The 15,241-nt window shown below is 41.5% G+C and overlaps 1 protein-coding gene across 1 annotated transcript in view; it reads right to left on the bottom strand.

The window, feature by feature from the left end:
- LOC119657786 (SPARC-related modular calcium-binding protein 1) overlaps positions 1-15,241 on the bottom strand; it is a 195,563-nt gene that overhangs the window by 10,216 nt on the left and 170,106 nt on the right. Inside the window, 3 exon segments of the mRNA XM_038064907.1 lie at positions 6,796-6,899; positions 7,266-7,526; positions 7,967-8,081. Of these exon segments, the coding sequence (XP_037920835.1) occupies positions 6,796-6,899; positions 7,266-7,526; positions 7,967-8,081 (480 nt within the window).

The raw sequence follows: 15,241 nt of genomic DNA, 5'->3' as shown, positions 1-15,241 counted from the left end.
ATTATAGAAAGTGTCGTCCAAAAAAAAACGAACATTGGGAGATCAACTAAATATCAACATCAGTCAGTATGAAATATCTGAAGAAAGAGACAGACTGCTGACACAGAACGAATCAGAGTCCCTACTTGAAGAGAAATCAGAGCTTTAATTTCAAAAGCTACTGAAACATTGGAAAAGGAAGATGCACGATTTGTATGTGCTGTTCCACTGACATAGTCAATTTGCCACCACAGATTGAGCCGCCAGAGGCGCTTCTAATTCATATGAACTACTCAAGAATCCCAACACTTTTTGTGCTGCTTGGAATACAATGCATGCATTCAAATCACATCGTTTGAAGCTACGAATATTGTAAACTGTGTTTATTTCATACCCACATTCAAGGTGAAAAGATAAGTGTATCATCAGATTGATTCACTTCTTCCAATATCTGAAGAAAATCCGCACTTTCTGCAAATATACATAGACAAAACATCTGCCGGGTTCAACTAGTATAGGAATAACAAGAGCTCACTTTTGAAATCCCTAGAAAGTGAAATCTTTTCAGGACAATGGAAAAAGGCGATGATTTATAAGATGGAGTTCACTATGGTGAGCACAATAATGGAGGGAATTTCGACTAGGAGGAGTAGAATCTATTATACAAGTCGAAACCCGGGAACTCGATGCTTCCGATATGAAAGATTTTGTGTATTTCATGTCTAAGAATATTTGAGTGCAGAACTCAGTTTAGTGTGATATTGATATTTAGTATTTTGAGTACAGTTACTACTACTGTAACTTTATCAACAATAGTACTATTTTCACCAAACTAGGGATATCATGCTGATACTATACCCAATATTACTGCAAATTTATATGACTCTAGGATAAGCTTAAGGGGAGTTGCTAGTCGATTGCCCAAAAATATGGTAATACACATTTAAGAACTTAATTTGAGTAGATATTCGATATGGAGAGCTTCCTGACTTTTTTCAGTTTTTTTGAGTTGGGTAGTGTCTACTGTGTACTTCACGCTTTTCCAGCGAACGGTAACACTAAGACCAGATTTGGAAAGTGCTAATCTTTTCATTTGATACTCAGCATTAGGCGCAGGCGAACAGACAGACATAAAACCTTAAAAACGCACAAATAGGTTGAGATTATTCCATTCGCTTATGTTTCATAGCGCAGCGTATTAAAACCGGCTAAAAACGGGACAAATTATACCTAACCAGTTGGTATAATTTGTCCCGTTCTTAGCCGGGGTTGCAGATTGGGGGTTGCATAAGGCTGACAACCCTAGACGGAAAACCGATGATACACAGCCACAGAAAGAGGCTCGAACAGGATAGAATTTTAAGGGGGTCATCCCGTGTGTCGGGTTGGAGAAATCGATTTTTTTTGTTGCATGAATTGTCTCTATATATAGTGGAGAATATGTGGGCAAAGAGATTTTCCGATATTCCGAGTCCTTCAGAAATTACAGGGTTAAACAGGTAAGGAGTTTGCAGCCGCGGCTAGAGTACTCGATGCGAAAGAGCATCGAATCTTTTTTTACCTGGTAGTTTTTTACCTAAGTCCTTATAAATTTGAACACAGGTATAAATATAAAAAGATGAAAAACCAATGAATCGTCTAAACTTATTTGCTGTTTAGAATAAAAAGGATAATCCAATCTAGAGTGAGCACTGAAAGGCGTACAAGTTATACTCAGTTATATTTTGTTGTAAGTATTATGCTGTTTTTGGGTGCAGTGATTTTTTTAAATGGATAGTACGAAGGGAGATCCCTTTAACGTTCAACGTCATGCTCGCACTAAAAAACGAGGTATTTTCCTGGGAATCGATAGTTATCAGAGAAGAAAAAGGAAGGAAATCAACATCAGCAAAGAAACTTTTAGCAAGCATGAACATGGATGTTCCAATTGCGACAAGTTTTGTATATTGTATATTGGATTTTGCTTCAGTTTTCTCCGGTATTTCTGCAAATTTCTGCAAATAATAAAATATACGTAGTAGTAAAAAAGGAATACGTAAGACATGTCGAGAAAAGAATGGGAACGCGGCTTAGAAATGCAAAGAAGAATTACAAAGGCATTGTTAGAAAAGGGGCTGGAAAACTTACTGATAAGGACCTCACTACATTTTCTGGGCTAGCTATTCGTCGACACGCAAATTCGATAGAAGGAATAAAGCAAGAAATTTGGGAAACTTTCTTCCATAAATGTTCTACAGACGAAAATCCTCAGCATCAAAATTGTCCAGCAGGCGAGGACAGTTGGTGCAAACGGCGCAAAGTGGATGCTGAAGGAGAACTGGATAGTTTTCACTACGAGAAGGCACCTTTGACTGAAGGAGTTCAAACAGTCATCAATCCAATCTATGAAGATTTGTCACGAGATGATCTCTTGAACAGATGTTTAGGAGCAGAGACCCAGAATAACAATGAGTCGTTAAATGCATTGACCTAGACTTTTCGCTCCTAAACACCTTCATTCTGGGGCCAAGGTCGTAGAAATAGCCACTTTTCTGGCTGTAATTAATTTCAATGAAGGATTCTAATGGCATTCTCAAAATCCTAGTGACAATGGGGATGTCAAGTTGGTCACATATGTCAGGTTTATGCCGACCGCCGTAATGAAGCGCGAATTTGGCGGATCCGAACGACCGATTCGACTGACCTCGCTAAAAGAGCCACAATTGACACCAGAGAGCAACAATCGACCTTACAAGACTTTTTTGAAGAAACAGAGGGTGCTCTCTATGGACCAGGTATAGCAGATTAATGGTGGGCTAAAATTTTACTGTTGATAATCACATATAAATTTTCAAATGCGTTTTTCTCGAAACTCAACCATAGCTCAAAATCTATCCAACCAAATTCTTTGAAATTTTCACGGCTTCTTTAGTACATATTTCTACGGTCCGCAAACTAGGATAATTGCAATCGGACAGGTAGTTTTGTTTTATTCATAAAAAAAGCCAAAAAAAAAACACCAAAATCCAAAAAATTACGTTTAAAAGCCCACCAAAAATTTACCTTTTAATATTTTCCAATTACCCTAGTTTGCGGACCGTGGAATATTGTCCACATTAAAATGCCGTTTAGTTTCTTTTCCCCAGATGAACACAGCGCCCTCCAGCGTGGCAGCAGAAAAACACCTTTTTTTGGAGATGGGTGCATAAATTAACACCTATTCCGAAAATTAGCTACAAAATCAAGCTCAATTAAATCACATATACTAGAGATATCAATAAACATATGGTGAAAAAATCACGTTTCTATATTTATCCAGTCCTTCAAAATAATTTTCCAAAAAAAGGCAAAAAAAACGGCCTTCACACGGGATGACCCCCTTAAACGACGAACCCGACAACGACAACGGAATAAGGATTTGCGCATTTTCCCACGGAACGTGCGCTGCCTGTATAGACCGAGTGCGGCTGAGCAGCTAGCCAATACCCTATCCCAATATAAGGCACAGGGACAGGGATTCGATTTCCCGCACTATACCATATCTTATATTATAACGGCCATCTAATAAACCATGTGCTCGGAGTAGGTTTTTTAGTCAGCCAAAAAATGAAACCTGCTGTTATCGGCTTTGAAAATATAAGCGGAAAGGCTATGCACTCTGCGCTTGCGAGGCAAATTTAGAAATATAAGCCTCATAAACGTTCATGCCCTTACAGAGGAGACTGTAGAGTCGAAGAAGGATACCTTCTACGAGGCAGTTGAACGGACCTTCGAAGCCTGTCCCAAGTATGATATGAAAATCATACTTGGAGAGAACAGTCATGTAGGGACGAAGCCTGTATTCAGGCGATACGTTGGCTCCCATAGCTTACATAAAAATATAAATAATAACGGAAGTATTTGGTTTGCGTGGAAAGCGGTCCGCAAACAAATGAGGGCCTCTCCAGATGGGACCACTTTCAACCAAATTGACTACGTGTTGATCGATCGATATTAGAACATATAAGAGGGCCAATATAGACAATAGAGCCTATTTCAGCTTACAAAAATTGTTTCGCTCAAACGTCTCACGATGGGATCAAAGCTCTTACAGTACAAGACTGTGATCTTGCCAGTATTCATGTATTCCTCTGAGACCTAGGTTCTTAGCAAGAAAAATTGCGAAGTCCTGGCAGCGTTTGAGAAACGAATCCTCCGAAGAATTTTTGGTTCCTAAGTATGTTAACGATGGATTCCGTAACCTACATAACGACGAAATCTATGAGAGATACCACGACCGTCTGGTTGTAGATCAAATCCGGCTAAACACGCGGCCGGGTCACTTAATCCGCATGGATGAGGACGATCCAGCACGGAAAGTCTATAACGGCAATATCTATGGTAGAAAAAGAAGACTGCCTGAGATGGAACGATGGCGTAGGTAAAAACAACACTTTCAAGATTGAGGGATCAATCTATATACAATTAGTGGAACATTAGATGCTACACAATTTCGAATCGCGGTAAAGTGCTGTTTCATTGTGTATTAGAAGCCTAGTGTTAACGCTCTTAACGAGACTTTCAGAAGACCTACGGCCAACTGCATTATTCACGCTAGCTTCCGTTTCCCTGGCCAACGCAATGAAAGTCCTGGGGGTTTAAAGTGAGTACCTGCCGTGAAGGCATAATCCCCCCTCCCCCCCCAAATATCGAAAATCTCTGTTCGAGCTTAGCATTATATAGTGGCTATGCTTCTTAATCTGGACCACGTCACTAGCGCGTGTCTTGGAGGAGCTATCATTATCAGGGAGCCGCAGGAAAAGGTGTACTCTAGAGGGTCCCACCATATCATTTGGGTTATACCGAAAATATCTAGTGCGTAGTGTCGGAATTATCAATCAAATTCTAGAAAGTGAGCGTCTGGGGACTCTCAATACTGTTTTCCAGAAATGAGTGCATATTTGAGAAACCAATCACAGAATAAGATTTGAAATTTGCAGGTTGTTAGCCCGCCAATTTCTATCCATTTTTGGCAGCTTATTATGTCAAGCAAAGAATACTTGAGTATACTCCTAAACTTTAGCTCAGTACGAGGGGAGATCGCTGTGTATCAATAAAATTTAGACAATAATCTCAGCTCTGCAGCTGAGGAGCTGCTCCCATGTATCATTTCAGATTCGACTGTTGACGTGGCGTTGATATGCGAACTCTATCGAAATTTTGATAACGCAACTTGGAGGATGGGTACGTCCGGACATATGGAAGACAGGCTATAGCTGCTACGCTCATCCAATTGCAGCAATAGCATAATATGAGGAAGTATGTACTGAATAGTTTGATATTCGTCGTTAGAGACTGCAGCCTAAAAGAAAATGTTGAAATATATCTCTGCGGCGTCTTTAGCGACTAAACAAAAATGAAGCAATTAAACGTATGTAGCTATTCCCCAGCATTTTTGTTAAGGTTTGCATAGGGCAGGAACTTCTTTCCTTCTTCAGTGCTGTACCACTTGACGAAAGCAGGAAATCTCGACATTAAGATCGTCTTGTTTCCAAGTGATGAGATCTTGCTAAAGGTCCAATAACCCGGAACCCGGACATCCTTCAGAAAACCATATGGTAAATCAAAGTTAATAGAAACCTCTGGGTCACTGCCTACAAAGTTGTAATGAGCAAAAAAAAACGTGCCATACAAATAATATAGTAGTCCTGATTACTTTTGTTGAAAATAATTGCGGTTGGACGAAGGTGGACCTCAGTCTGAGCAAGTCTCAAAGTAGGTGTTGAGGTCCACTGGGCATTCTGTTCTGTAACATTAAAAGACAATGGGTCTTTTGCGTGTGTCAGGAACTGGACAAACTGGGCCTCATGGACGAAAATACAGAAGCGGTACTTATTACAAGTCTTTAGAAAAACAATACTGTTCCAGGTGGTCATTACGAGGTTGCCTCGAAATTGATCACCTTACTTGCTGATCAATTTCAAGCTGACTTCGAAGGTACTAAGACGATATACGAGAGAAGGTATCAAAGACGGTTTACCCTTTCAAGAATTATCAACCGATATCTTCAGGAATAATCTGAAGAACTGTAACCATCGAAACCAAGAACACCTTCAAAAACCAAAAAGACAATCAAGAACAACATTAGAAATTTTTAGTTATATCGCAAAAACTTGGAAAAATTTGATGACAGGATAAGACAAGATGTGAGCAAATTTCTTTCACTAGAGTTAGTAACTGTCGTTTCTGTTTAGGTAGTAGTATATTTGATTTACGTCCATATTTGGAACGCCAAGAGTATAAGTATGTAAACACAATTACTACAAAAAAATTACCAAGAAGCAAAACATTGGGTGGACAGACATTAGAAATAAAGTGAAAGCACGAATGCGAAAGGGAGATTTTTTGAAGATATGGTTATCTGGGGTATGGTTCGAAATTGCTCTGATTTCCGATATCAGGTGGAATATAGGGAAGTGAGGATTCAAAACGTACACACCCTAAAGTGAAGTAAGGTTCGTTATTATAAAGTCTGAAAAATGTTACAATCTCAAAATATGCTCAAATAAGGCCAATAATAGTATATAACGCTATTTTAGAAATTTACCAGAGAAACTGTTTTAACTTCACAGAAGCACTAAATATAGGGTACAGTAGTGGAAATTTTAGAGGAAATCCGACTATTGCTAATGAAGTTATAGAATATCAAATTTTCCCTTATTGTTTGAATGGTTGGTATTTTATATATATATCTTAGTATCATAATAAAGTTGGCAGTCTGAGATACTAAACGCAGATATACATATGCATGTGGGTGGTACGGGAGCAAAACAAATGTACTGGGTCTTATTTACTTACTTGTTGTTCGTCCAAAGCTGTCGCGCGGTCAGCCAAGCAGTCAGATTCACTTTCGCTTTTCGATTGCATTTGATTCGGATCCGAGGTAACATTTGTTCGCAATACTAAATAAACAAAATCCATCAATCATTCAAAAACTTGCGAAGGTCTATGGAGAAATGGCAAATTATGCTAAAGGAAATTTTGAAACCAATCGTTATGGCCGAATGAACTTAAGCCCAATTTGTTAAAAACTTTGCATGCCTGAAATTTTATTCGTCTCTGAAATAAGAAGAATTTTGGCTACTCAAATAAAATTCCAGTACATGAGGCAATAAATTAGTCACCAATTATTATTCATTTTAATTTTAGGTTAGAATTTTGGTTTAATTTTGGGGTCCAAATGCAAAAAACATGAAATTGGTTCAGCAGCCTCTGTCTTTTATGATTATATTGTATAATAAACAATGAGCAAACATTCGTATACATACAATGCGGTGGGTATTGTGTGACTGGCTGATTCGAGTGGCGTCCAGACCCTAATATTCCGATTCGAGAACCTTCATCCGGAAGGTCTTCGTCGTATTCATCCTCGTAATCATCTGAATGCTGATCACTGCCATCATCTTCCTCGCCGTCGAAATCTTCGGCGACAAGTCCGTGATTCATACTTAGCCAATTATTATGTGGCGAAGAAACACCATTTTTGTGTCCGTCACCTTTATTAGCACCAGCAAAGCTAGGAGGAGCACCTGTAGCAAATGTGTTCGTCCAACAAAAAAGGAAGAAAGAATGACCGAAACCGGATGGTGGTTAGATAGTGAATAAAATATTTTATTAAAAATGTAAGAGCAAATGACTTGATGAACAACAGGGGATGCGGCATCGAAAGTGGGTTCACCTTCCGCAGACAAGGAGTTGGGTTTTGTTCTTTTGCAACCAGTTTGTTGCCGGTATTAATCATATGTACAACTTAAATTTTAAGGATATTACTGGAATGTAATCGGGTCGACGAACAACACATTTCAGTCAGTTAAGAGATAGTAACATTAATAGAGTTAATTGGAAAACATTTTGTGAGGATATGGTAAAAAGTTGCCCAAAAACCAAAAGGTATTCACAATGCTTAGTTGGCAGGTGATTAATGCTTGTTTCTCGTCCTAGACAGAGGGAATAAACAACTGGTACTTACGACTGACACCATCCTTTGACAAACACCGCACCCATTCGGATTTGGACAACCGCTCATCTTGGTCTTTGTCACAAAATTTTCCAAATGATCGTGCACATCTTTTAGGTTTGATGACCTGCAATGGGAAAAAAAATTATTTTGAAAAGGTTTCACTCCCGTTTCCAGTTGTTTCAAGTGGCACGAAAAAAAGTGACTGGGTCTTGTTGCATTAAATATTGCGCAGTGGGCGGCGACACAAAATTACAAATTTCGATATTTCCTTATATATGATGCGATACTTTTATCCAGGTTTGAAAATGACTAGATTTTAGAATGAATATTTTAAGGATCTTAGACATGTTAATCCTTTCCAGAGAGAGTGAGATTTCCAGTGACTTAGAGATTTGCGGTTTAAGTGAGGTGAGCTACTGATTCAGCTGCTACACATCCTATCCAGATAATACAACACTCACGCGGTCTATTAAGATTAGCGTCATGCCAAGGCTTCGTTTCCGACCTCTGCCATTTAGGTAAGGGTAATGTGAGGTACTGATAGGTTAGAGAGGACTGTTTACGAGGTTCCAGAGGGGTTCTTCAGGCTGTGAATCAGTACCTTAGTCAAATTAGGGTAATAATCATAGGCGAGCGTAACGCTGGTTTTTAAGGTATTGTGTGAAACAAAACCTTATTAGAATCGATTCGATGTCTGTCTGTCCGTCTGTCTGTCTGTCTGTCTGTCTGTCTGTCACACCCGATTTATTCGGAAACGGCTGAACCGATTGTCACGAAAATTGGTAGGAGTATGTAATCTGCCGTTCCCTTCACATGCAGCAACTGACGCCATTTTGTCTTAAGTTTAAGGGGGGGCTCTCCATACATGTGAAAGGAGGGTGCAAAATTTTTTTTCATAAAATGTGGCCATGTGGGGTATCAAATGAAAGGTCTCAATTAGTACTTTTCGAAACTGGTTCAATATTTGATATTGGGTGAAACATAGGGGAGTGAGGGCTCAAATTATGACCCCCAAAAAGTGTAACAGGTCTCGTTCTCAGAACCTATCCAACCGCAAAATCTGAAAAAAATCTCAATAGTGCATCTCTACGAAATCTAGGCCTCAAAATATATCCGGTTCCGATATTTGCACAAATAAAGTTAATAATAGTATATTTCCACATTTTAGAAATTTACCCGGCAACCCCCCTTATATTCATCCCAGAAGTACAAAATTTGGCACGCATATAATAAAGAACATAGTGCACAAGCTAGTCAAGTTTGAAGGAAATCCAACTACTATTGACAAAGTTATAGGGGGTAAAACTTTACCATTTTTTGTGAATTTCGGGCACTCTTCATGCATGACTGTGTGGCGCGGCAGGATTCGCAGCATTCGAAATTTATTTCGAATGTTGCGAGTGCGAGCGAATAGATGGTGCGGATCTATCCACTTTGCGTAGCACGCCAATGGAGTGGAAGATCTCAGAAAAGTGTGCGATGAGTAATTTTGTTTTTTTGAGACCTGTCACTAAAATTTAATTATTCGGTTGGACTTAAAAGAGATATCAAGTTGGGAATTGAGCAGAGAAGTCTTTTTGAGTTCGTTGAATTAAAAAGAATGTTAAGTGTACATTAATGAAAACAACATATGAATTGTTAATTTAAAAATATCTTAAATATTTATAAGGATTGTTGAAATGAGAAGTGGTGTTAATTACTTAACGGATTATTAAAATAAAAAGTAATTGGATTACTTAATTGGTGACCCCGGAACTTCCTAACGCACAACCACCAGTTCAACTACCTCGTCGACACGGGTGCGGAGGTTTCGGTCCTTCCCGTACCCCAGCATCATCAACTTTTCCCTCAACCGCTCAAACTTGCCGCAGCAAATTCCTCCCGCATAAACACGTACGGGTATAGGCAAGTGGACGTGAGTCTTGGCTTGCGTAGGACGTTTTCGTGGCGTTTCATCCTGGCGGATGTCAGCTTCCCCATACTAGGCGCAGACTTCCTGTGTCACTATGGATTGCTGGTGGACTTGCAAAACAAGTCTCTTATAGATTCCACGACCAACCTTAATTCGTCGGGACATATGGTATCTCACCCAGGCAATAATCTTTCCGTTCTTTTAGAAGACATTACCGACTCTCGTGTTCGGGCACTTCTCCAAAAGTTCAGCCAGATTACTACCAACTGTAGTCTCTCCAAACCAGTGAAGCACAATGTGCAGCACCACATTATCACTACTGGTTCCCCGATCTTCTCGAAGGTGCGTCCTCTACCATCTCAGAAACTGGCAATTGCACGGAAAGAGTTTGAACAACTCGTTCAACAGGGTATCTGCAGGCCCTCAAACAGCTGTTGGTCTTCCCCACTGCATATGGTCCCTAAGCCAAACGGCGAATGGCGCCCATGTGGGGATTACAGAAGACTAAATGCACAGACTGTTCCTGACCGATATCCAATTCCACTCATCCACGACTTTGCGCATCACCTCGCGAATTGCCGCATCTTTTCGACCTTGGACTTAACCAAGGCTTATCACCAAATTCCAGTAGCTCCTGAAGACATTCCAAAGACGGCAATATGCACACCCTTTGGACTCTTCGAGTTCACCCGGATGACTTTCGGATTGTGCAACGCGGCGCAAACCTTTCAAAGGTTCATTCACTCAGTCCTGCGAAACCTCGAATTCTGTTTCGTATATTTGGATGATGTTTTGGTCGCTTCTTCCACTGAGTCTGAGCACTTAGCCCATCTCGAGTGCATTTTTCAACGTCTCCTTGAGGCCGGTTTAGTCCTAAACGTTGAGAAATGCAAATTCCTTCAACAGCAGGTGAGATTCCTCGGCCATTTCATTTCCCCTGAAGGAATACAGCCCGACCCAGACAAGGTGCAAGCGATATCAAGCTTCCCGCGTCCAAAGACAGTGAGGGAGTTGAGGAGGTTCTTGGGCATGCTGAACTTTTACCGTCGTTTCCTGCCCAAGGCCGCCCATCTCCAGTCCATTTTGAACGCGTACTTGTCTGGCCCCAAAACTAAGGACACACGAGAGATCGTGTGGTCTGAAGAGGCTATCTGCGCGTTTGACAAATCTCGTCAACAACTGGCTGACGCTACGCTCTTGGCATTCCCTCTGCAAGATGCACCCCTAGCCGTTTTTGTTGATGCCTCTGACAACGCAGTAGGTGCTGCCCTTCACCAAAAGGTGGACCAAGTTTGGCAGCCGTTGAGCTTCTTCTCGAAGCAGTTGAATCCCGCTCAACGGAACTACAGCACCTACGATCGCGAACTGCTCGCCGCATACCTGTCCATCAAATACTTCCGTTTCTCCCTAGAAGGCAGGCCGTTCACAGTGTTCACGGACCATAAGCCTCTCACGTTCGCTTTGAAACAGAAGCCCGACAAAGCGTCCCCTCGTCAGCTTCGACACCTGAGCTTCATAAGCCAGTTTACGTCGGACATCCAGCACGTGTCCGGGAAGGACAACATTGTTGCTGACGCTTTGTCTCGTGTCTCCGAAGTTAACATCCCCGCCTCACTCGATTTCTCGGCTATTGCCAAGGCGCAAGTGGATGACGCAGCACTTCAGAGCCTCAAGTCCAACCCCAAATACAAATTTCGGGAGTTGCCCATCTTCGGCTCAAGCCTCTCGCTCTGCTGCGAAGACTCGGAAAAGGGACCTCGGCCATACATTCCGGCCACATTTCGCAAGGAAGTGTTCCACGCAGTTCACGACTTGGCGCACCCCGGCATCAGGACAACAAACCGGTTAGTCACCGGAAAATACTTCTGGCCCTCCATGAACAAGGATATTAATTCCTGGGCCAGAGAGTGCATCGCATGCCAAAAATGTAAGGTCTCCAGGCATGTTAGGAAAGAAGTGGGCTCATTCCCCCGCACTACCAAGCGTTTCCACACTATACACCTCGACATAATAGGGCCTTTGCGAGACTCGCACGGTTATAAGTATTGCCTCACAATCATCGACAGGTTCACGCGGTGGCCTGAGGCAATACCTCTGAAAGACATCACGGCGCAATCATGTGCTGAAGCCCTCTGTCGAGAGTGGATACCTCGCTTTGGCGTCCCTGCAGTGGTCATCACTGACCAGGGAATGCAATTTGAGTCCACCCTTTTCTCCGAGTTAGGCAAACTCCTTGGTTTTAAACGCCAGCGGACTACGGCATACCACCCACAATCCAATGGGATGTTGGAACGTTGGCACCGGACGCTGAAAGCCGCCATTATGGCACGCGACGACCCGTCCTGGACGCAAGTCTTGCCTCTCGTCCTACTCGGCCTTCGAACAACTCGCCGAGAGGAGTTTGCTGCCAGCCCCGCGGAGCTGGTTTACGGGGAGAACCCGAGACTCCCAAGCGATCCGGTCTTCGACAAGAGATCGGGTCTCACGGAGTCGGGGTTGGTGCGTCTGCTGAGAGACAATCTCCGACGCATCAAAGCGCCACCACCCACTCGACACTCGTCCATACCTGCCTGTTCGCCCAAGGAGCTGGACACTTGCACGCACGTGCTGATCAGGACGGATGCCGTCCGGAAGCCGCTGCAACCTCCATATGAGGGCCCGTACCGCGTTCTCGAGCGGGGAGAACATTTCTTCCAGCTCGAGATCGGTGGTCACAAGAGGGCGGTCTCTTTGTCCAGGCTGAAACCCGCGTGCGCCCCGAAGCAACGTCGTGTCCGCTTTGTGGATTAACGGCGAACGAAGTTCGGGGATCAGTCGCTGAAACCCCTAGGTTTCATCTGGGGGCGGAGTGATGTGGCGCGGCAGGATTCGCAGCATTCGAAATTTATTTCGAATGTTGCGAGTGCGAGCGAATAGATGGTGCGGATCTATCCACTTTGCGTAGCACGCCAATGGAGTGGAAGATCTCAGAAAAGTGTGCGATGAGTAATTTTGTTTTTTTGAGACCTGTCACTAAAATTTAATTATTCGGTTGGACTTAAAAGAGATATCAAGTTGGGAATTGAGCAGAGAAGTCTTTTTGAGTTCGTTGAATTAAAAAGAATGTTAAGTGTACATTAATGAAAACAACATATGAATTGTTAATTTAAAAATATCTTAAATATTTATAAGGATTGTTGAAATGAGAAGTGGTGTTAATTACTTAACGGATTATTAAAATAAAAAGTAATTGGATTACTTAAACTGCATGACGTCATCATCACATATCAATTCGTCAATACCACAACCAAATGAGTTCTTATGAATGGGGTCCCAAAGAATTATTTTGTTCTAGTTTTTTAGTCATTTGTATATGAATAACAACTGTGTACGTAGGTATATAGTATATGCGTGCTAATGAACTTTGTGGGTAGTGCCTATTCAGATAGATATAAGAAGTAAATCGGAAATATGGGTACGATCAATTTATATACGTACATATAAGTATGTGTACATTATTCGGATATAGGCAGTTTGTTTGTTTAGGGTGAGCGTAATATCTATGGCTGTAATATGTACGTATGTCTCGTAGTTTGGAAAAATATGAAGCAATATGTTGGGTTTGTAGCTATATACGGATAGAAAAATGTGCGTTGAAATTTCTTACATAAGATGAACACAAAACCTTTATACCAGAAGCGCGAGCTTCCGGTATTCCGACTTGTTTCTTGTAGTGTACGATTAAGGTCTTGAATGAAGTGATTCAAGACACAACAGATCCAGATGCGCCAATGATTATTATCATATTATACGTAGATGCCGACATGCGATCTGAAGGTAACTTATCAAGGTGGGCTGTTACGGTATCGGTAGCCGCAAAGCAAAGACAGAAACGTTGATTGGTTTTTATTTAAATCGTTTATGATCGGTAATGAACCGACTGATAACGAACATTAAATAAAAATTATAGATTTCATTTAATTAAATACTAGCTTGATTAAAAAGTTCCCGTGCTCGACAACCTACCGACTCGATTTAAGTTCTGTTTTTTTTTGTTAGGTTGGACCCATCTTTCACAGCCATTCTTGTCAAATTTCATAACCATAGCTCAGCACTTGTGAAAGTAACACCATATTGAGTACTTTTCTCTGTGTGTTATTTAAAAATTGAATTGGAGGGATTTCAATTTTGCCATCAAATTGGTTCATTTATCAAATGAGTCATTACTGGAGGCCAGCATAGGTGAAATTGATGGCTTTCATAACGAAGTTAAAAATTCACTTGTGAAGAATTCCGCAGGGCGTGCCAAAAAACAAAGCAGAAGATGGACATCTATATATACAATCCACGGATTTCGATGAAACGTTATGCACCAGCGGCATTGATTGGTCCAACCTGTAGTGACCGCGGCTGCGCGACGGGAGCGGAATTTCATTCGGCTCTTTCTTAATTAATTTGCTTAAACAATGCATTTAATAGTGTGCAATTGCCTTAATATTCGCCGCAGATTGCACATTATTCCATGCATTCGAGCGAATTGATCTTGACAGGGGGCGAATGATTTGCCGCATCCGCAGGCGCTTGCGCATGTTGCCGCAACATTGCCGAATGAGAAAGGCTATGTAGCGGGAATAGAAGCGGTGCACGAGCAGAGCACAGGAATGTTGCTGGGTGAGTGTGGAAGAACGGGAGTGAGGCTTTGTCTAGGAGAAGTTGGGCTGGTTGACGTGGAGAAGGAAGGTGCCGCTAGGACGTAGAAGGAAAGGAGACGAGAAGAAAAAGAGGAACGAGAGTGAGGCTTTGTCTTGGAGAAGTTGGTCTGGTTGACGTGGAGAAGGAAGGTGCCGCTGGGACGTAGAAGGAAAGGAGACGAGAAGAAAAAGGGGGAACTGGATTCGATGTTGAAAGAGGAGATGGGTTTTTGGGTTGCTTTTGCGTGAAAATAGAGAAAGAGGAACTAAAAGTGAATTTGGAAAATCTTGGGGAAGAAAAGAGGATCATTGATCCGAGAAGGTGAAGACTTTCGCGAGCAAAAGAAAAGAGTTTAATTAAGAAATCTAACACCATTTCGTGCTAAACTCTAACGCGTGGATAAGTTAAAATCGTGGTCGAATCGTTCAGTCGTTAATAAATGATAAATGCCCAGTGATTGAGAGCAAAAAGAAAAGTGGAAAAACAATGGAAAAGACCAATAATCGAAATATCAAATAAGTGAAATTAATATTTAGCGGCATAAGTAAAGTGTCGGAATTCCCGCGCTGTATATAAACCATCACAAACACCTGAAAGTGAAGTACTGAATTACAAGATAGAAAGTGAATTAACGTTAATTTTTCTCTAAGGACTATATATAATAGTTTTGTTATTATTAATATATTGAATTGAAAAAGAGA

The sequence above is a fragment of the Hermetia illucens genome, chromosome 1 (genome assembly GCF_905115235.1).
Source record: "Hermetia illucens chromosome 1, iHerIll2.2.curated.20191125, whole genome shotgun sequence".
In the NCBI taxonomy this organism is placed as follows: domain Eukaryota; kingdom Metazoa; phylum Arthropoda; class Insecta; order Diptera; family Stratiomyidae; genus Hermetia; species Hermetia illucens.
Note: the sequence above shows the minus strand (reverse complement) of the source record. Positions and strands in the feature narration are given on the sequence as shown.